This window comes from Eurytemora carolleeae, unplaced genomic scaffold (assembly GCF_000591075.1).
Source record: "Eurytemora carolleeae unplaced genomic scaffold, Eaff_2.0 scaffold4, whole genome shotgun sequence".
Lineage (NCBI taxonomy): Eukaryota > Metazoa > Arthropoda > Copepoda > Calanoida > Temoridae > Eurytemora > Eurytemora carolleeae.
Window position 1 is genome coordinate 315,098 of NW_019396191.1, and position 21,206 is coordinate 336,303.

Sequence of the window (21,206 nt, forward strand, 5' to 3'; positions counted from 1 at the left end):
TCCTTTTATTTTTTTTGTAGTCCTGAACATGAATAATTTAGATCTATAGAACACTTATTTTGCTTTGAGGTTTGATAAGTAATTGGCAAAGTTCTCATTGATTTTAGCTTGAGAGCTTGCAACCTTAGATTGCAACCAAGTTTTGAGATATCACAGGCATCTCCAGCCAATTTAATTAGAGTAATAACCAGACAACTGTGGAATAGGAATACTTAAGTATATTTGATGATGTTACAAAGCAAATAGTTTTACAAGGCACTTTTTAAATCAGTAAATTAGTGAAATTGGTCTGTTTACACTGCACAAATGCTGTGCTTTGTATGTTTATTAGACTTTTTAAAGCTATAAAACTTGATTCTGAAAGTCGTCTTCCTATTGCAGAGTATTATGGTTATCACTAGAGTAAACTAAATATTTATTAGGATTGGAGTAATCTCGAGAGCTTTCTCCAGAACACTGAAGCTATCCAGGCTCGTCGCCAGCAGAATATTGAAGTACTTGAGAAGGAGGTTGTTCTAACTCTTAATACTTATTCAAGACAGTTTCAGGTCCTCATTAACATATTATTCAGAATATTGAAAGCCTTTTGTCCAATGTCCATTGTCCAATGGTATGTCGAGAAGGGTATTGCTGTGAACGAACGAAGAAAAATTTTTGCGAATGATAATTTCGTTCAGGCAAAAAATGATCGATTGACGGACGTGAACACTATTGTTTGTTTTTTTAACTGAACAAATGATTTTATGGAACAAAGTTTTTTTTTAAAAGATTGTTTTTAGTGAACTAACGATTTATTCCGACAAACTTTTATACAAGATATAGCTTTTGTGCTAAACGATCAAAGAACGATTGAAATAAAAAGCCGAATAAATCTAATTTTAGGGATTTACAAATATGCGAGAAATCATTAGCTATCTGTTTAAAATTTTGAAGAACTCATTCATTATTTAGAATTGCCTTTTGGAAGTTCGATTTTTTTGTATTTGAACAAAAATGTTTGTTTAAACACTACAAAGTGTGTCAAATGTTATTTAATTGGTCGATATAATGTAATTACTGAGATCCAATTGTAGTATTGAATCATAATTTTTTTGGGGTGACGGGGGATGGGAGGAGGGCCATAAGCCACAACATTTTTCCCTTCCATGCCACATATTAGCTTTTTTCTCTTCCGGCAGCCATGAGCCACAACCGTACGTTCTTCCATGCCACAGCATTAGAGTCTTCCGGCACTTATTGCGTTTTTTAAATTATAAACTTAGTGTATTGGCATTGTGATTTTTAAAAAATGGCTTATTTTTGAAAACATTATGAACAATAAAAATGTGCACCATAACATACTCTTAAAGTTCAAAGGGCGTCCATAACCAAAAATTTTCACTATTTAACGAGAAAATTGCAAAGTAGATATTTTTTTGTGGCAACAGTAAAAATTGTGATTTTCTCATCTTTTCTTATTCTTTAGACTACCCCAAACAATTTGTCTCGATGCCTACAGTGCGTAAAATGATGTAAATCTTCTTTGTAAGTGTAAAGCAGTTTATAAACTGAACACACAATTCATTGATCTTTAATAAACTTCTAAAATTTCTTACAGGCATAATCTTTCATGTAATGAGACAGGATTTTAAAAAATTGCAATTTCAATGCCCTAAGTTTGTTATTTAAAAACCTAATAACTGTCTGAAGACTCAAATGCTGTGGCATGAAAGACCATACGGTTGTGGATCATGGCTGTCGGAAGACAAAAAAATATGTGGCATGGAAGGAGAAAATGATGTGGCTTATGGCTGGGGACGGCAGGGAGCCATAAGCCTCATGGGGGTTAACATCTTAGAATCGTTGATCCTTCAAATATACTGGGTTACTCACTAAGGATGAGACTGTAAAGACGACCCAAAATTCAAAAAATGTGACGATTTGAAGCCTGATTTTTGAATTCTTCATTCAATTGAGTATATGTGATGATTTAATAGCTGATTGAGCACAAAAAATATGCCAGTTTTGGCCTACAAGGAACCCTAAATGCAACAAAACTGACTTACAAAATTCTGTACAATTGTCTATGAAGTCTCATCCTTTGTGGGTAACCCTGTATATGACCCAAAAGATTGCTTTTACAAAAAAATCCCAAACTTTTATTCAAATAGTTAAGATATCAACCAAAACGATTCGAATTTCATAACCCTGAAGTAGAAATATTCTTCTATCAAACTAAAATATTCCTGAATCTCATCAACTCAGAAAAAAAGTGTTCTTAAATCTCATACAAAACAATACAAAAAGAGTAAACATATTCTTGAATCTGATAAATCTGGAGTAAACATACTCTTTAGACTTATTTATTGAGTTTTTTTGCTCGTTTTCAACAGATTGAAAGATAAAATGAAACTAAAAAAACAATAAGCCAATTGCCCATGTCAAAATGAATCAAACAAGATCGATTAAAATTTTGCATTAAAGTCATGGGGATATATAATTTTTAGAACTAAATAATAAAATTGGAAATTCCGTATACCATTTTATTTGCAAAATAATTATAAAAACAAATCAAAGAATTGTCTATAAATAATCGACTTTTATATGTTTTCAGGAAGTAAAAGGGAGAGTGGATAAAAGTGAAATATTAAGAATATCAGCGGATCAGGATAAATTCCATCTGGGGAAACTTAAAGCAGTGGAATCTACAGAAAGGTCGTCCTTGATACTAAAATAATAAGATTTTTAAAACTAAGCTGAAAACTTTTGTATTGAATACACATGATTCCAATTTGTTTGATCTCGATATCCATAGTGGAAACTTATGAATTCTCTGCAGAATCTGCTTATCTCTTAATTTTGGATTATTCTGTTCTCTCAACGGTTAAAGGCAAAATTCCATGGCTTCTGATTGGCTCTTGGTTTGCACTTCACTGATTATCGAGTAAAGATTAAATTAATTTCTACATTAAAAAGATTGAAATCAAGCATTGATCTTGATATCCTCAATACTTTTTATCTTTCTAAAAGTTATCCTTTTAAGAAAATGCGTACATTTTAACTAAGGGTGTACATTTTTGTGATTTAAAATAGTTAATTCAAATATTAATTCAACCAAAACAAACAAAATCGCCAACAAATCTTGCCCAACTTTTTTGAGATTAAGACTGAAGTTATTTTTTTTGTATTTTTTTTACAAATTGTATTCATCAGGTCCATTATTGAACATTTTACATATTTTATTCATCAAGTCCATTATTTTAGATTTTACATATTTTATTCATCAGGTCCATTATTGAAGATTTTACATATTTTATTCATCAGGTCCATTATTGAAGATTTTACATATTTTATTCATCAGGTCCATTATTGAAGATTTTACATATTTTATTCATCAGGTCCATTATTGAAGATTTTACATATTGTATTCATCAGGTCCATAATTGAAGATTTTACATATTGTATTCATCAGGTCCATTATTGATGATTTTACATATTTTATTCATCAGGTCCATTATTGAAGGTTTTTCATATTGTATTCATCACGTCCATTATTGAAGATTTTACATATTTTATTCATCAGGTCCATTATTGAAGATTTTACATATTGTTTTCATCAGGTCCATTATTGAAAATTTTACTATTTTATTCATCAGGTCCATTATTGAAGATGCGGAGAAAAAGCAAAAAAAATCGGAGGATTCATATTCCTCAGGTTAAAATTACTAATTGTATGATAATTTGATGAGAGCCCCGTTTTCAGCAATATTTTCTCATAAAAAAAGAAATACTACTAAATGTTCTGATAAAACTGAAAGAAAGTCTGCCATTATTGTTTTTAGTGTTGATTTACATCATTTTTTGTCAAACTAAAGGGATTATATTCGCTTATTTTAATTAAAATATAAAATGTCCCAAATTTAGAATTCGTCAAAAAATTAGAGATGTTTCAAAATGCAAAAATGATTGTTATTTTTATTCCAAATCTAAAAATTGAGGGATCATAAAATTCGGCGTTTACAGTCCCGTTCTGCCTTATGGTGTATTTGTACTGTACAGGCACAGCTTGATTTTTATATTATTCCTAATTCTCAGTAATTGTAAAAATAAAATAATAGTCATGACATGTAAAAACAGTTTTAAAGAGCTCCATATAATTATTCAATTAAAAACTATATATCTGCAGCATTCCGTTCTAAGTAGGCTTAGAATACAATGTTTTATAAATTCTTTTAACGTCTCCGAAGGTCTGGTTTAAACTGTATGCATAATCTCTTTAACTATAGTGAGAGATGAGCTGACCAGCCTCCTGCCCAACCTCTACGGGATCAGAAGAGAGTTCTTCGCCACAAGCCTCTACTCCCTCTTCCTACAGCAGAATACCCTTCACACAGACCTCTCCTATATTTACAGGTTCAGAATTATATTCATTAATGGGACTCAATATATGATTCACAACAGTACCCATTAAAGTGAAAGACTTAGGTGTTATTTTCTCTTGAAAATTGTTTAATTCTGTAAAATTCCTTTTTGGCATTTGAAGACAGTAAAAAAAGGATAACTTTATAATTTTTACTTTTACCAAGGTTTTCAAATAACAGGGTACTGTTGGGAATCAAACAAGACCTTCTTGTAAATGGAGGGTAACCTTTACTTACGTCAGTCAATTTAAAGTGTGTTATTTTCATAGATTAATAACAAAACAGATAGAACACTAGACGTCGTCTTTTTCAAGATTTAGAACTCGTATTCTCTCTCTCTCTCTCTCTCTCTCTCTCTCTCTCTCTCTCTCTCTCTGCCTTCTATTTCAACGCTGCTTGCGCGGAACTCCTTTGGGATCTGCCTCATGGTTATTGTGAACAAAAAAACCATTGAAAATACGACATCCAGTGTTCTATCTGTATTGTTTTTAATCTATGGTTTTTTAAATCCTCAACGTCTTACGTCATAACCAATTTAAAAGTCGTCTTTTTTACAAAAGAGACTGTCGTGAGTGCCCCTTTATTTAATCAATTATGTTAAAAATCATCTTTTTTCTCTAGCAGAAATCCGTAAATCAATAATGTAGGGAAACCACAATTAAAAAATAATCAATTTCGTATTCAAACATGGATAACATATTCATTCTTGAGATATCCATATGACCTATCCTGCTTTTCTTTATTTCTATAGTTGTTTGTAAAGCCTTGAAATATTTGGGATGTTTTCAGCATTGTATTAGTATAAATTCCTGAATAAAAATAATATTTAATACTTTAGGGAAATGAGTGAATATGTCCTGGTGAAGCTCAAAGCATAATTTTGATAAAATGTTTTTTTATAATTATATTCCGCTGAGATTGATATCTAGTTAATAAACAAAATATTATTATTGAGTTAAAAATGCATTTCCAAGCCGAGATTGCATATCTGGAGGCAGTAGGGATTTATAGAAGGTGTCGATGTACAATGTTATGTATGACACACACAACCACTAAAAATTACGAACCGGAACATACAAATGAATTTGTATGATTTGTTGAATAATATACAGGGTGTCCCAATAAACATGGGAATTCAGTGACGAATTGAACATCGTCTTTGTTATGAATTAGCATTGTAATACCTAATTTCAAAAGCCCTAAGATTATTAGGTCAGCTAGAGTTTATTTAATGAAAAGGGTAAAAGACTGTAAAGATGTCTCTATAATGTCTCCGCAAAATGAACAGTGAAGAAGGACAAGTTTACTCTGTTTGTATACTGCAATTTTCTTGTTTTACTAAGTACGGGTTACTGCAATACATATACGTCCCAGTTCTATATTGAATTAAGAATCTGGTAAATTATGGATCCAACAAACCAGACAAGAAAAATCCCCCCAAAAACTCATTATTTAACCGTCAGGTAAAGGTACCTAAAATGATCATAATTTATCATAACTTTGAGAAAACTAATGCAATCTTATTTTCAAATTCTCTAAATGCACAAAACGACTGTCCTGATGTTTTCTTTAAATTAGGAGAATCTACACGAAAAATTAACGAATAAAAGAAGCAGATGCAGTAAGATTCTTGGGAATATGGCTGAACACAAAATTAAACTTTAATAACTATTTTAAAAAATATACAAGCGATTAACTTATTCACTTTATGCTATGAAAAAAATTAAAAACTTCTTAAGCTTTGAAACCATGAAATTGCTCTATTACTCCTTTTTCCACTCCCATTTAGAATTTAGTTCAACATTCCTAATTGGGGGGAAATATTCCCACAACCACTACTTATAAAAGTTTTTAAATATTTTCTTCTGAAACACTTTATTTTGTATGTTTTTGTTATATTTCATAAAGAAATAATTTTTTAAGTTTTTACTTTACTAAAGAAGTTATCTGTCATCTCACATGGGGTTATTGTTATTTTATTCATATTTTTCAAAAATATTTAAAAATTTATAAATTTACCTTCTATTTCGGAACCAAAAAATCCAGAGAAGGCTTGTTTAAAAAATGTTGTTAATCTAACTTAACCAAAAGCTGTTCTTTTCATAAAAAAATCAAAATTGGAAGGGGTTCCCCCTTCCAATTTTACCTGATCTATCTGGGTAGACTGTAATTAATGGATCTACCCCCCCCCCCCCCAATCAAAGAACTGGATAAAAGTTATTATATTTCGATCAACAATTTTCCATTAAAAGTTTAAAAAGGTTAAATTAGTTTTCAATCAAAATATTTTATTATCCTTCATTAACCCTTTCTTCTCCTCCCACCCCCTCCCCTTTATCTGCGTTCCCCCTTCTACCCTTTAAAGGGAGCTACTGCGTATACATGGTTGTTGATCTGAGAGTGCAGAATTGTGGAGACATTTTTTAGGATTTATTTGAGACCTAGTTTTTAAAGCTATCAATGTTTTAGTTATTAATGCATTATTAAAATTTTAATTAAAAGTATATAAACTTATTGAAGTAAAGTACAAAAATAAACAAATAAAAAATTATTTTTTAAGTTACATTTTTTTTGGATTAATTTGAGACTTATAAAACTTTTTAAAGATCTGTAAATCCTGAGTTTGAGTGCAAATTCGACGTTCAAAACTCCTACTTTGGGGGTGGATACGTTTTCAGAATTGTTTTTTTTTTAAATTATTAAATAATGACAACGAAAAATGAAGTAAAAATTATAATGTAATCTAATTAGATGGTTAGGAACATATTTCTCAAAAGAAATTTGTCAATAAATCAATGCTAAAATCGATTATTTCTTTTTCATTATTATATTGAAGTTCTTATTTTCTTTGAATTTATTCGCAGATTTCTTCAAATTCTTCAAATGTCGTCTTTTCAATAATAATTCTAGAAAATCTTCGAAAATCTTTGTAAATAATGAGAAACCAGAATAAAAAGAAAATAGAAACTAATAATTGAACAAGATTACTTATTTTCGATGATAAGATCAATTTTTATTTTCTCAACATGTTCCTATACATAACGTCTATAATTTATTGTAGAACTTTTTTACATTTTATGTCGTTGTTATTTAATAATTTAAAAAAACTAATTCTGAAAACGTATCCACACCCCAAAGTAGGAGTTTTGCGCTCAAACTCAGGATTTACAGATCTTTAAAAAGTTTAATATGTCTCAAATAAATCTGAAAGAAGTTTTCCACAACACTCAGTTCAACTACCTTACATAGCCGGTCACTCACTTTAAGGCTCAATATTTTTTGTTATTGATGAACTTATTTTTATAACATTGATTGGTGATATCAATCAAAATTAATAGAAAGCTGAAAAGTTACAGCTTTCATTTAGTTGAGTATAAGGACCGCCTAAGAAGAGTTTATTTTTTCTAGAGATTAAAATTGAAAAATGAAAATGTTTATTATTTCCTTACTTTATAAATTACTAAATGTAGCATTGTACACAACTATTTAAATTATCTCTGGACATTTATAAATTAACCATAAAAATAAACTTACACTGTAAATATACATCAGCAACATTTTTAAAATTTTTTCTTAATTTAATTTTTAATATAATATTCAAAAATTATGTTTATTTGAAAACTAAAAATATTTTTTCCTTTTATTAAGTTTTTTGTAAAAGATATGTTTTTCAACAAATGATATTTGAAAAATTACAAAAATATTGTAAAAACATATACCTTCATTGTTGATTAAAAATTAAATTCTTTTGATTTTTTTTTAATAAAAAAAAAATTATATTCTGATGTGAAATGAAATAAAGAAAGTTTGTTAATCTCAAGCTAAAAACTTTAAAAAATTCTTATCATAAAACTAAAAATTTTAGGATAGATTGAGAGTTAGATAGAGAGTGTACCTGCCCCCGACCATGCTGCAGCTACAGCGTTCCCCCCCCCCCATCCCCGGCTCACCCAGGAATCGCCTGCCAGCATGGCGGCCTAGTAGAACAGGTAGTTTAGTTTAATTCACTTCTGACTTTAATGAAAACTGCTGTTATACACGCTCGACAATTGTGAAGAAACATATCTCAAGAACTGACAAGGGTGAACACAGACCGAAAAATATTTTCAACAAATGTGGAACTAACATCTACTTTTTTACTCTACAGAGGTTTGGTCCATCAACATCACCGAATTTTAAATCGCTCAACAATTTTGAAGATAGAGCTGGCCTCTGCACCACTGACATATAAATAAGATAAAAACAAAGTTTTTTCAGTGAATGTGTTAGTTGTTAGTTTCTTTATACCTAACAAATATCACATTTGCTGGTAAAACAAGTTAGCATCAATCATCAACAGCATGAATGAATAGTGTTGTACTTGTGAAATAATACAGTGGTGCGATAATACCAAGACAATGGTTTAAATTTTAATTTGTATCGAGCTTTATAACAGGCTTTTAAACGACTTCTCTTTAATTACAAGTACCCAGCAAACAAAACACAGGTTTTCAACGAGATTAGCATGATGGAGAACTGGTTGATAATTCACGGACCCTCCTTGTGTTATACTTGTGGTAAATCTACTTTCACAAACTTGAAGATTCCTCCTGAGTACAGCACGAGTAAAAAACGCGAAAATATTCTGTGAAAATTCTCGTTGTTATTTCACATGTTGTACACGTAGCAAAATAAACCAGTGCAAGATCTTGCATATTCCTATCGTGTAAAACTTGAGCAATGCAATGTCAGAATTTTTAGATTTTAATTCTCGTAATTATCACGTGTAATAAATTTGAGATAATTCTGTAGTTCAATTCTTGTTGTTTTTTCACATGTTGTGCTCGTAGCAAAGATACCAGTGCAAGCTCTCCCATATTCCCAACATGTTAATCATGAGTAATGGAATGCCAGAATATCTAGATTTTAATTCTTGTAAATATCACGCGTAAAATATTTGAGATATCACGGGAGGAACTTCATGTTTCATTTTTAACAGAGTTGCAAAATCACAACACTTGGTGTCTCTGCTCATCATTTAGAAACTAAAAGTTTATTGTAGTAAAATAAAATATGTTAACTGACATAAATTTTTTAGATTATAACAAGAGCATAGAAAAGTTTCACATTGAATTTTGTATTTTATTTCTTAACAACCCCTTTTTGAAATATCAATCTTTTAGATATATACAGGAAGGAGAATTCTTACATTTATGAACACATTAACATAATTAACACTAAGTAGACTTAAAATATCACTTAGTATGATAAGAAAAGTTTAAAGTTTACATGTTCAAGATGTTTAATGTAATAGATATAAACTAAAATGTTTATTTTCTAAACATTTTGTAATAATTATATACTTTTACACAGAATATTTTATAATATATTTATATATCAGAAATCAATTATATATCCCCCCCTTTCCCGGGGTTTTTGCTATTTTGTACTGTTTACATATTTATTCAATAAATCTTATTTAATTACCAATTTGTTTTTTTCTGTTTGTGTTTTTATTTAATTAACTTAATATGTGTATAATTAATGTGGAAGTTTTTTCAAATTATTCAAAAAATCTGATAAGTTTATCCAGAAATTATGATTCAAGAGCTGCCGCATTTGGCCACTAGGTGGTGTCTACTCTAAAGAGGTGGCGAGAATATGTATCCTGAAATTGTTAAATTTGTATCCACTTTTTTTAATAATAATGAGTTAATTGCATTATAAACACTTTTAAAAATATTTTTCTGCATTCAGTTTTTCTTATAAAAATAATAAAAAATCTGGATTTTTTTTATTTTCGTCGTTTTCAAAATATTCATAATTTAGGGATAATTTTCCAAAAATTATTATTTTTTTATTACGTTTTAATATTTACAGTGTACTTTGCTCTGGGGTGAAGATTTTGTTGGGTGTCTTAGTGAAAGTTTACCTCAATTTGCATGACTTGTGGACTTTTTTTAAATTAAGTAACCATGTAGTAATTTCTCCAAAATTTGAATAGTCTGACCAAAATTACCTGGATGATTGAAATTCTTTTTAAAAGTGCAAATATATATATGTTTAGGTCTTTATGATGCCTTTTCCTCAAATCTGCCAGGGCCCACTTTTAATCATGTGTCAAAAAACTTTACGGATACAAAAACTACCCAATTTTATATTGAATTATTCCAATTTCTTACCAGATATTTTGTATTTTACTTTGCTACATTTTTTAAAAATAAACTTTGAATCCATCCTTTAACTGAAGAAGCATGATCTGAAATTAAGATGCTAAACCAAACAAAGTAGATATGTTTATATTCATGAAATTTTAAACATTTTGCTTTTGATAAATTACGTGATTTAAATTTTTTTTCTAAAACAGAAAGCATGTATTTTTTTCAGAAAATAAAATTGGTTTGTCAAAGATGAACATCTTCACTTGGTCTCTTTTCTGCTTAGGAAACAGTTGTTTTCAACTAGAAATTGGTGTTATTCTGAAAAATTTACCCAAAGCAACTAAATGTGGTTTTGAATTTTACAATTCTGTGTGCAAAGTACAATATTCATTCATATTTTTATTAAACTAAAAAGCATGAGCAATCACAATTTACTATGGTTGGCCCTAAGTTAGTTAACATTAATAAATTTAATTGGATACACACATCAAATTCACATATATTTTGGGACAGATAATTTAGTTAGTTAATTGAAAATTAGAAGGATTTTATGGGTTGTCGGTTGCAGGGTGAGATCAGAGGCTTTAAGAGATAAATTAAAATATGATGACAAAACTGAAATGGTTTACAAGATTCTTAATTTAAATTCTAAATGCCCATTCAATTGCACGTCAGATGTTTTGACTAAAAGCGGTGCTGTTGGAATTCATGTAGGGGAAACTTTTACTAAAGCAGTTGGTAAACAATTCTGAAACATAGATAATTTGATTTTGATTAATTTTAATATTTGATTTCTAGGTTTGACAACCTTCTATGCTGCAAATACAACCAAGGCCTTGAATCTTCAAGATTGTTTGTTCAAGTGTGTTGCTTTACCAAACTGTGACATCCTGGAATTCCAGGTACAAGGAAATCTGCCTGCTGGATACAGGAACCATGTTTCTGCATCATTCATTACATTTGTATTTCTTCCTGTATTCTGTACTATGAGGATTTTTTTGTTTAGTATCTGCTTGATAAGACATAAATTGTTGTTTTTAACTTCCTATTGCTAAGATAAGTTTTGCTAAGTTTAATTGAATTCCATCAGTTTTGAGTGTATATCAAAAGATGCGAAGATGAATATATTATTCTCTCTGTATATAGCTCTCTTTATTATAGTGCAACTATAATGTCTTATAATGTCTTGTAGTATGTTCCGGGTAATGACGTATTTCCGAGTATGTCCATACTAGATGTTGATTTTACCAACATAATTTTCTAATTTCTTCATGAATAAGATCTAAGCACTGAGATTTTTTGGAATTGTATGTAAGTACTTTTTTTCATTCATTATGGATTTGGAAGAAACTGTAAGCTGTTACCAGGAAAATATTAGTTTTAGTCATCATAAGTATACTGTAAACTATTTTATATGGCTGGATAGTTTTGTCTAGTACATCAGTCTCTCTTAAAACTAAGTAAAAATAGAAAACTATACAGAACACTCCTTATCTTAATTCTATCATCTTAAGGATGGACAGTGCACTACAGGACAAACCATTGGTAAAAGAAATGTGGGAAGTTACAGTTCTTCTAAGACTTGGAAGATTGTAAGACCTGCAGGTAAATCATTCAAGTTTGGGGGTCTTTACAGTGCATACATCAATTCTATCTTAATACTCAAATTTTTTTGAGCTTTTATTTTAACAGGTTGTATCCCCCATCACTGTTTTGAAGATAGAACTACACGACCAGGAGTGGAACATTTTTTTGTAATCTAGCATTCAACATTTTTATATTAGTTCTCTTAAGTCATCAAAAGTAGTAAAAAATTTTATTTTTATTTTTATTTTTTATTTCATTTTATTATTTATTTAACCCATACTAAAAGAATTTTTTCCCCTTTAAAATAACCTAAAGCTTAAACTTGAATTCACTGACATTAGGAAATACATTCGCAGGTATTCTAAGTTTTTTAAGTACACCATGGATTCAAACTTTTCATAATTTTTCACAAAGTGCTCATATGAGACATTTAAAATTCAAATAAGTTGTTGAATACTATTGCATGAGATTCAAATAATTTCAATGCAAAAAATAATACCATTAAAGGAAGTGAGGATTCAATTGATATTATAAACTATTTTGTAGTGCCCACAGTGGATTCTAGTGAGGAATGCGGGTGTACATGTGCCTCTACTAGGGGATGTACTAGCTTTGATTGGGATAATGGGATTAAAGGATGCTATTTGAAGAATGCTGTGGGTGAACCTACAGCAAACACGCATTTGCTTTCTGGGGTTCTCAATTGTTAATATCCTAAATTAATTTATTATCAAAATTAATTTATTCAGTATAATAAATGTGTTCTCTTCATGTTTGATTTTAAATTGATGTTACAAAAATATCAATGTGATAAATTTACATATTGATTTATTGTTTATAATCTGACGTGATTAAATAGTGCCCAAAACATGCATGTTTTGTAATAAACCTACGTGGGGTTACCCACAAAGGATGATAAAGTAAAGACAACTTGAAATTCCATGCAGTCGTCTTTAAATTCTCATCCTTTGTGTGTAACTTTGTTTAGTACTTAAAAAATCTAGAAATATTGATGTCAAAGATGCCCAAAAGAAGTTCATTCAAGTTTTATTTGGCCATTTCAGGTGTTTTCTCAAGCAGCTCAGCAAAGATTTGGATACTATTAAATATTCACTCAACAAAGACTTCACTACTCCGCTTATTCAGGAGTATATTACTAACCCACTAAAAAGAGTATTTCCATGATAAAAAAGATGTAAGGTTTTTCCCAAAGGCATTTTCCCTAGTGGCAACATTCCAAGCTTATTTTCCAAAATACACAATTTCCCAAGTGGCAACTTTCCATGTTTCTCCAAGCCAAAGTGCTCAGCCCCTAGCCAATCCTAACCTCACCAATTGGCCCCATTACAGCCTGCGGCGCCTCAGAAGACCTTTGGGAAGTTGTCTCTTAAGAAATTGCTCAATTGGAAAATTGTCACTTAAGATAATGCCTATGGGAAAATACAATACACCATAAAAAGAGCAAAGCCAGTGATCTGTGCTAAATAGAAAACCTTCAAAGAAAAACTTGAATTTGCGCATTCTAAAATGATCATACTATTGTTATTGAGCTCTTATCACAGGTTTAAAATTAGAAAAAAATGACGGAAAAACAACTTTTAAAATATTGACAAAATTAATTTTTAAAAATGTTTTATCGGGGCCTTATATGGTAATTGTGACCTAATAGAACTAAATTTTTTATTTCAATAGTTTTGGACTAAATTTTTAATTAATATCTATAAAAGAATTTATTATGAATTCTTGGCTCATCTTGAGAATAAAAGATTGATTTTATAATGTATAATCAAAACTTTGTTGAAGCAAATTATATGTTTCGATTAAATCATGCATTTAAAATTAGCACTTAAGGATAACAGTAAAAGTTTGATTTCAAATTAAAAGTTGAAAATAGAAATCAATGTTGTTGAATATTTAAATGTGCAATGGTGAATTTAATTATTTTTGATAAGAAAACAAAAAAATCCAATTTTTAAAAAGATAAGATTTTTGAAATTCAATTGCTTCTTAGTATATTTAAAACTAAAACTAAAGAGGGATTAAAAAAAACTTTTCTATAGAAATTAACCAGAACTAAAAATTGCAAATTTTCTGTAATTCTTTGATTCAACATTTATAAAATTTTAAAATTTGATAGAAATAATATAGATACACATTTTTGCTTTTCTAACTTTTAATTTTGAAAGAAAAAACACCATTGTTGACCATAAAATCTATTATCTAACCCCCCCTCCCCACGTACCAATCAATATACTGAAAAATTCGACCAGCTATTCATCCTAAACATGATTTCCAATTTTAACATTTTCCTTTATGACTGCTCCAACTGCCATGGACATCCTCAACTCCTTCTGCAGCTCAAATATTCCAGTCCTTTTCAGGGGATTCTATACTACAACCTTCTGGAATTTACAACAAAATTTCCAAGAAAACCAGCCCCTTCAACCAAGTCTGATCCTTCAATAGAACCTGATTCTGAAATTGATCCAAATCCATCAACCAAACCAGATTCTTTTACTAAACCAAATCCTCCAACCAAACCAAATCCTTCTACAGTGCCAGATCCTCCTACCAAACCATACCCTACAACCAAGTCTGATCCTTTATCAGAACCAGATTCTGCAACTGATCAAGATCCTTCCTCCAGACCAGATCCTTCTACTAAACCAGATCCTTCAACCATGCCAGATCCTTCAACTGAACCTGATCCTCCAACCAAACCAGACCTTTCTATTGAGCCAGATCTTTCAACCAAGCCAGATCCTTCAACCAAACCAGATCCTTTAACTAAACCCGATCCTTCAACCAAGTCTGATTCTTCAACTGAACCAGATTCTGCAACTGTTCAGGTCTTTCAACCAAACCAGACCCTCTTACTAAACCAGATCCTCCTTCTAATCCAGATCCTTCAACCAAACCAGATCCCTCTACTGATCTTTCTACCAAAACATATCTTTCAACTGAACTAGATCCTTTAACTGAACCCGATCCTTCAACCAAACCAGATCCTCCAAACAAACCAGATGCATCATCTGAACCCAATCCTTCAACCAAACCAGACCCTTCAACCAAGTCTGATCCTTCAACTGACCCAGATCCTCCTACCGAACCAGTTCAACATCAAATCTCGAGGTGGAAAATTGTCCTCAACCCCTTCAACTCTCTCTGGAAACAGGAATATACAAGGAGGAGACCCACTGTCGCCTGGAAAGAACAGGGATAGGTTCCACAGGTGAGCAACATTGTCCTCCTTAAAAATGAACCCATATACAAACATGAAATCTCAGCTGCCAGAGTTCAAGACCTTCTCTGTAGAAAGAACAGAGACATATTTGAGGCTACAATCAACTACTGGAGAGAAATAGGAGAATGGAGCATCACCACAAACATGCACCTTAACCAGCTGTACCCCTTCATTGAATTTGAGAAACCACAGCCTCAGAAGATAGAGCAGCAAAGACCTTAGCTCTGGAAGCAGGAACTCAGCTAAGAGCAGCTCAAGACAAATTCCTCGGACAACAAGCAGCAATAGAGCTCATTAAATTCCGGTTACAGGGTTTCCACTCTTAAATATTTTACATTTCTTAGTTTTCCCAGGAAAATAACATTTCTTCAAATTCCTTATAATTTATTACAAAACATTCATTCAAAAAGTTTTAATCTAAAATACAATTTCTAGCACCTTAGTTCTCAAACTTATCTCAACTTTTTACAAATTTTATCCTTTATTTTTTAATTAATAATTTGTATTTATTTACTTCATTCGAAAATAAATAAAAGAGGGAAAGAAAATGTTAACCTGAGAACCCACCGGAATTTGTTCTCAAGACTTCACCCGACATGGAATTTAAAGAATTTGAACCGCGCTTAAATCCACAAAAACCCAGTTTGAATTAAGCGCTTGCTTAAATCTTGAAACATTTGATACAATTTTAAGTGGAACCAACCATATTTAAACCGGGGCTTAAATTTAAACCGCCGCTCAAATTCTTTAAATTCAGCCACTGGATTGATCCAAAATCATGTAAAAACCATGAGCTTTATTCTATATTTGCAGATTAATTACCATACACCATCAGTCAACTTTTCCATGTTACTCAATATATCAATTATATTTTTATCTTAATTTTGTTTATTTATCCACCAATAAAACAATTTAAATTTTATTCTTATTAATTTATTTATTTATTCAACAATACAACAATTTCAATTTTATTCTTATTACCTTTGTTTATTTATCCACCAATAAAACAATTTAAATTTTATTCTTATTAATTTTATTTATTTATTCAACAATACAACAATTTCAATTTTATTCTTTTTACCTTTATTAGCACAACAATTTCAATTTTATTATTATTACCTTTATTTTTTTATCCAACAATACAACAATTTCAATTTTATTCTTTTTTCCTTTTTTTATTTATCCAATAACACAACAATTTCAATTTTATTCTTATTACCTTTATTTATTTATCCAACAATACAACAATTTCAATTTTATTCCTATTACCTTTATTTATTTATCCAACAATAAACAATTTCAATTTTATTCTTATTACCTTTATTTATTTATCAAACAATACAACAATTTCAATTTTAGTCTTATTACCTTTATTTATTTATCAAACAATACAACAATTTCAATTTTATTCTTATTACCTTTATTTATTTATCCAACAACACAACAATTTCAATTACTTATTTATTAATTTAATTTATTTATCCAACAATAGAATAATTTCATTTTTTTATTCTTATCAATATTATTTATTTATCCAACCTCAAGTCTCAAATCAGTTCAAATTAGATCTTCACTTTACATCCGATTAAATGACAACTTATTCATGACAAACTAATGTAATGCAATTATTTTATTTTATTTTTAAATAGTAATTTTAATTTATTCATGTACCCTAATATATACCCCTATCCTCTCCTTCTCATTACTGTCAATTGAACAATCACATTTCAATCTATCAATAACATATTCCACTTTACCCTAAATTCCATGATTTATGTTCACCTTTTATTCTGATATCCAATCCTTTCATCCTTGAACCTTAGCACCCCCTACTTTTGACCATAAATCTATCTTCTAAACCCCCCCCCCCCCCCCCCCAGTTATGTCTTCTTTACCAGCCCCAAATCCAAACCAAAGCAATACTCCTGCAATTTCTGTATTCGGAGAAAGAGTAAACACCAAACAGTAAAACGTTTTAACCAAGTGAATAATCAAATCTACAAATATTTTTCCAATCCACAGTAATAACACTTAAAACAACCAGAGGCCGAATTTAAAGAATTTAAGCTGCGGCTTAATATTGAGACGCGGCTAAAATGGTCGGTTCCACTTAAAATTGCATCCACTGTTTCAAGATTTAAACCGGTGCTAAATTAAAACCGGTTTTTGACGGATTAAAGACAGGGCTCAAATTCATTAAATTCGGACACTGGTTTATATTTTCAGAAATATTTCCAAATGTTTTAAACTCGATAAAATCCTCTAAACCCTAATCACTCCTCCTGACACATCAAAATAGTAAGTTATCTAATTAAACATCATTTATTTTACTATACCTGCATTTTATTGGAGGTTTTGTAGCGACGCAAAATAACAAAGATATAAACGGGACTAACTGTATATTTTGTTCTAACTTACAACATGAGATATTAAACTGAATAAATATGTTTGGTTTGGTCTTCAGAGTTTCCGGCAATCAGCTGGTAATCCAGGGTCTCCACAGGGGTCCCCCCAGCATCGAGGTGTTGAAGAAGATGAAACACTTGATGGTTATCCCGGACTCTTCTTCGTGGGTTCCTACGAGCTGGGAGAGGAGAAAACTTTTGAGGTGAGAACTGAACCTTCTTCTTCATTCCAGGGGCTTTCCAGAGAGGTACTGGAGAGGCAGGAGCCAACGGAGCCGGAGCTGACGGAGCCGGAGCTAACGGAGCCGGAGACAACGGAGGTCTTCCACGTCGGGGAGGCTGCTGAGGAGTAACTGGATGATCAGAGAGTACAGGTTTAAGCCGATCCACGGAGACAGAGTCAGACTTGGAACCAATTTCAACGAGAAAATACTTTGGATACTTGGAGAGGACTAGATATGGCCCTCTATATAACGGAGATAACGGAGGTTTTGATGCATCCTCTCTGATAAAAACATGAGAACAATTAGCTAAACTTGAAGGGATCTGGTCTGGTTTTGTGGTTGGAACTGCAGAGTGATGAGGTAGGACTGATGTACTGTTCTTCAGGATAGACTGGATTTTCCTGAGATACTCCGATGAGGGAAGCTCTGGAGTGTCTAGGAATTCTCCGGGTAAAACCAACGGAGAACCAAAGAGGGCTTCAGAAGCGGAAACGGATGAATCTTCTCTGGGAACACTCCGGAGTCCAAGTAATACTACCCACATAACCAACCGACGTCGACTTGACGTCAGGGCGACGTCGTCTTTGGTCGGGCCGACGTCGGGGCAACGTCGATCTGAAGTCGATTTAAAGTCGTTTAGACGTCGCCTTGACACAAAACGAACAGTTTTCGACCTTGTAGCGACGTCACCTTGACGTCTCAGCGACCTCTTTTTTACCAACCAAACCTATACTGGCGTCGTCCCCCGTCTATAACCGACCTGCTACGACCTTCCACGACCAACTGTCAACCTACTACAACCTCCGACTACCTCCACAGCGACCTCTCTACGACCAAACAAAGCTCTAACTGGCGTCGTCTTACGTCTATGACCGACCTGCTACGACCTTCCACGACCTACTGTCAACCTACTACAACTTCCTCTCTACCTACTACAGCTTTCTTTTGACCTAAAACAATTTCCTTTAGACACAACTTTCTTTCAACCAATTAATAAAAGTACAAACCATATACCCATCAATCAATTGCAACTATAAACAAACCTTCAGTTAAAAAAAATGTTGTTGCTTTGAAATATTTTATATTAAAATAACTAAAATTGATTATAAACAAACGTAATTCAAACACAAATTAAAACTCGATATAAATTACTTTTCACTTGGTTTCCATTGTTACAGAATCTTGCTTCTATGAGTCTATTGAGATTTAATATCTTTTGAAGATTTCTTTTCTAATCACTGCACACATTCATCGATTCAGCCTGCTTATAAAAAGTCTCTTCAATAGTTGTTAATTTTGGTACTTAAGAAGAATAAGCAAAATTCTCATAGAATTTTGCTTGAGAGCGTGAGACCTCTAGATCAGTGTGAACACTGAACAACAGTATTATTCATTGACAGCAATGTTGTCTGAACTTCATTCTGTATTCTGACTCCAAATTTCCCAGTTCTATCTGAAATTAAAAATCGATGAAAAAATAGAAAAGAAAAGAGAAGGAAAGAAAAGATGGATGAAAGAAAAGAAAGAAAAATATTTAGAAGAGGAAAGAAGAACTGAACCACAACTTTTTCGAAAAAATTTTGAAAAAATAGTTTTATTAAATAACGAACAATTTTATTGAACAAAGTATTTTACTGAACAAGCAATTTTAATGAAAGCGCGACGTTCAGTTTAACAACTAACACAATAAATTGTGAAAACAAATTGATTTAATTTTTATGGATTGATTTAAAAGATTAACAAAATGGCTTGTTCATGAATGATGAATGAACAAAATTACAAGTTGAACAACCCCATCTCCATCTATAACTGAAATATTCATCAAAAAAGACTTTTAAAGGGACTGTACAAGTAAATTCAAGTGACCCTTTATCTGATCAATAATGTGGAAGATTGTTATTTTCAAGTTAAAAGTTGAATTCACACAATTTCCCAGTATTAAAATCTGCAAGTCACTATAAGAGAGAAACCACAATTGAAAGTAATCAATTTTCAAAGAGGATTTAATTAAAAGAGTCTCTTGAAATTATGCCTACATTCCCTTTAAATAAATAAAAAAATATTTCAAGCCAAGTTTATTTTGAAATTAACAAAAAGAAGCAAATGCATTCCACCATTTAAAATGTTTAAAACTAAGAAATTTTCCAAGAAATTTGGCAATTTAAGAAAATCTTTGCAGTATGAAGTTTTCCAAGAAATTAGTCCACCATTTTAATTAAAAGAAAATAACATTCGCTATTTTTAATATTTCTAGATATAAATCTGCCATATTTTAATTGAAAAATGTCAGCCTACCTGGAAAGGTATGAAAGGAATCTCTCGATCTCCGGCCCTGGTGACCTTCAGCTTGTCCTCCTCAGACAACTCATGATCCACACTCAGGATAGAGATCATGTCCTGGAGACTTGTTGTTCTGAAGAATCTTCTCAACTTCTTGAGCAACTCCTGTTGTGTCCATGCATACATTCGGGTAGATTCCTCTCTCGGAACATCTGAACAATAATTATTTTAAAATCAAAATTTAAACGTGTTTTCCAGGTTGTTTTTCTTCCCTTACAATTTGTAAAGTTTAGACACTTGCAGATAGGGATGTTAACGTTTTCATTTTTTTGAAAATCGATCGTTTCGTTATGAAAACGACGACGAAAAATCGAAAATAAAATTATAAAAATTTGTCCTTTCATTAACGATCGTTATCGACGACCCTTCACTAACGATCGTTAACGACAACCCTTCGTTAGCGATAGTTTACGACGACCCCTTCGTTAACAATCGTTAAAGAAGAGAGGAAACCTACCTGAAGGGCATCTGTACTTATCATTGCAGAGTAGTTTTAAGAAAATATCAAGAAGTTTAAACTTCCCCACAACTGTTAAACTTCATGTAAGACGACATTCAATAAAGTTGCATGTAATTTTTTTTCCAAAAACGAGCGTTTTTATAAAGTTCGTCGTTTCGTTTACGATCGTTAAAGAAAACCCTTCGTTAACGATCGTTAACGATCTTTAACTACTACCCTTCATTAACGATTGTTAGCGCTGATCCTTCATTAACGATCGATAACATAATTGTCAATGAATTTTTTTTTCAAAAACAATCGTTTTTTAAAAACAATCATATAAAATACGGTCTCAAATCGATTTAATTAAACGATCGTTTACAAAAATGATTAACAACCCTACTTGCAGAAGATATAAGCAAAAAAA

General features: G+C 31.3%; 2 protein-coding genes and 1 long non-coding RNA gene across 7 annotated transcripts in view; 1 reads left to right on the forward strand and 2 right to left on the reverse strand.

Annotated features, from left to right (window-relative positions):
* LOC111697723 (F-actin-monooxygenase mical1) overlaps positions 1 to 13,698 on the forward strand; it is a 38,740-nt gene extending 25,042 nt beyond the window's left edge. Inside the window, exons 26-32 of one of the 5 annotated variants that reach the window (XR_002764367.1) lie at positions 423 to 548; positions 2,594 to 2,694; positions 3,636 to 3,694; positions 4,266 to 4,392; positions 11,339 to 11,442; positions 12,055 to 12,145; positions 12,233 to 13,698. Coding sequence is in view for 2 of the 5 variants with exons in the window: in XM_023467819.1 (XP_023323587.1) it covers positions 423 to 548; positions 2,594 to 2,694; positions 3,636 to 3,694; positions 4,266 to 4,392; positions 11,339 to 11,426 (501 nt within the window). In the remaining 3 variants the exon portion in view is untranslated. Of the gene's footprint in view, positions 1 to 422; positions 549 to 2,593; positions 2,695 to 3,635; positions 3,695 to 4,265; positions 4,393 to 5,238; positions 5,351 to 8,265; positions 8,390 to 11,338; positions 11,971 to 12,054; positions 12,146 to 12,232 lie in introns of those variants that run through there. The other 4 variants (XR_002764368.1, XR_002764369.1, XM_023467819.1 and 1 more) reach the window with 4 other exon arrangements.
* LOC111697726 (uncharacterized) overlaps positions 4,297 to 21,206 on the reverse strand; it is a 20,406-nt gene continuing 3,496 nt past the window's right edge. The window contains exon 3 of the long non-coding RNA XR_002764370.1: positions 4,297 to 4,380. This is a non-coding gene — a long non-coding RNA (uncharacterized LOC111697726). The remainder of the gene's footprint in view (positions 4,381 to 21,206) is intronic.
* Positions 17,755 to 20,492, reverse strand: LOC111697725 (uncharacterized; the record flags this gene model as incomplete). Its single annotated transcript, XM_023467823.1, is given in 2 exon segments — positions 17,755 to 19,453; positions 20,296 to 20,492. A coding segment is annotated over 1 exon segment (744 nt). The 3' UTR covers positions 17,755 to 17,800.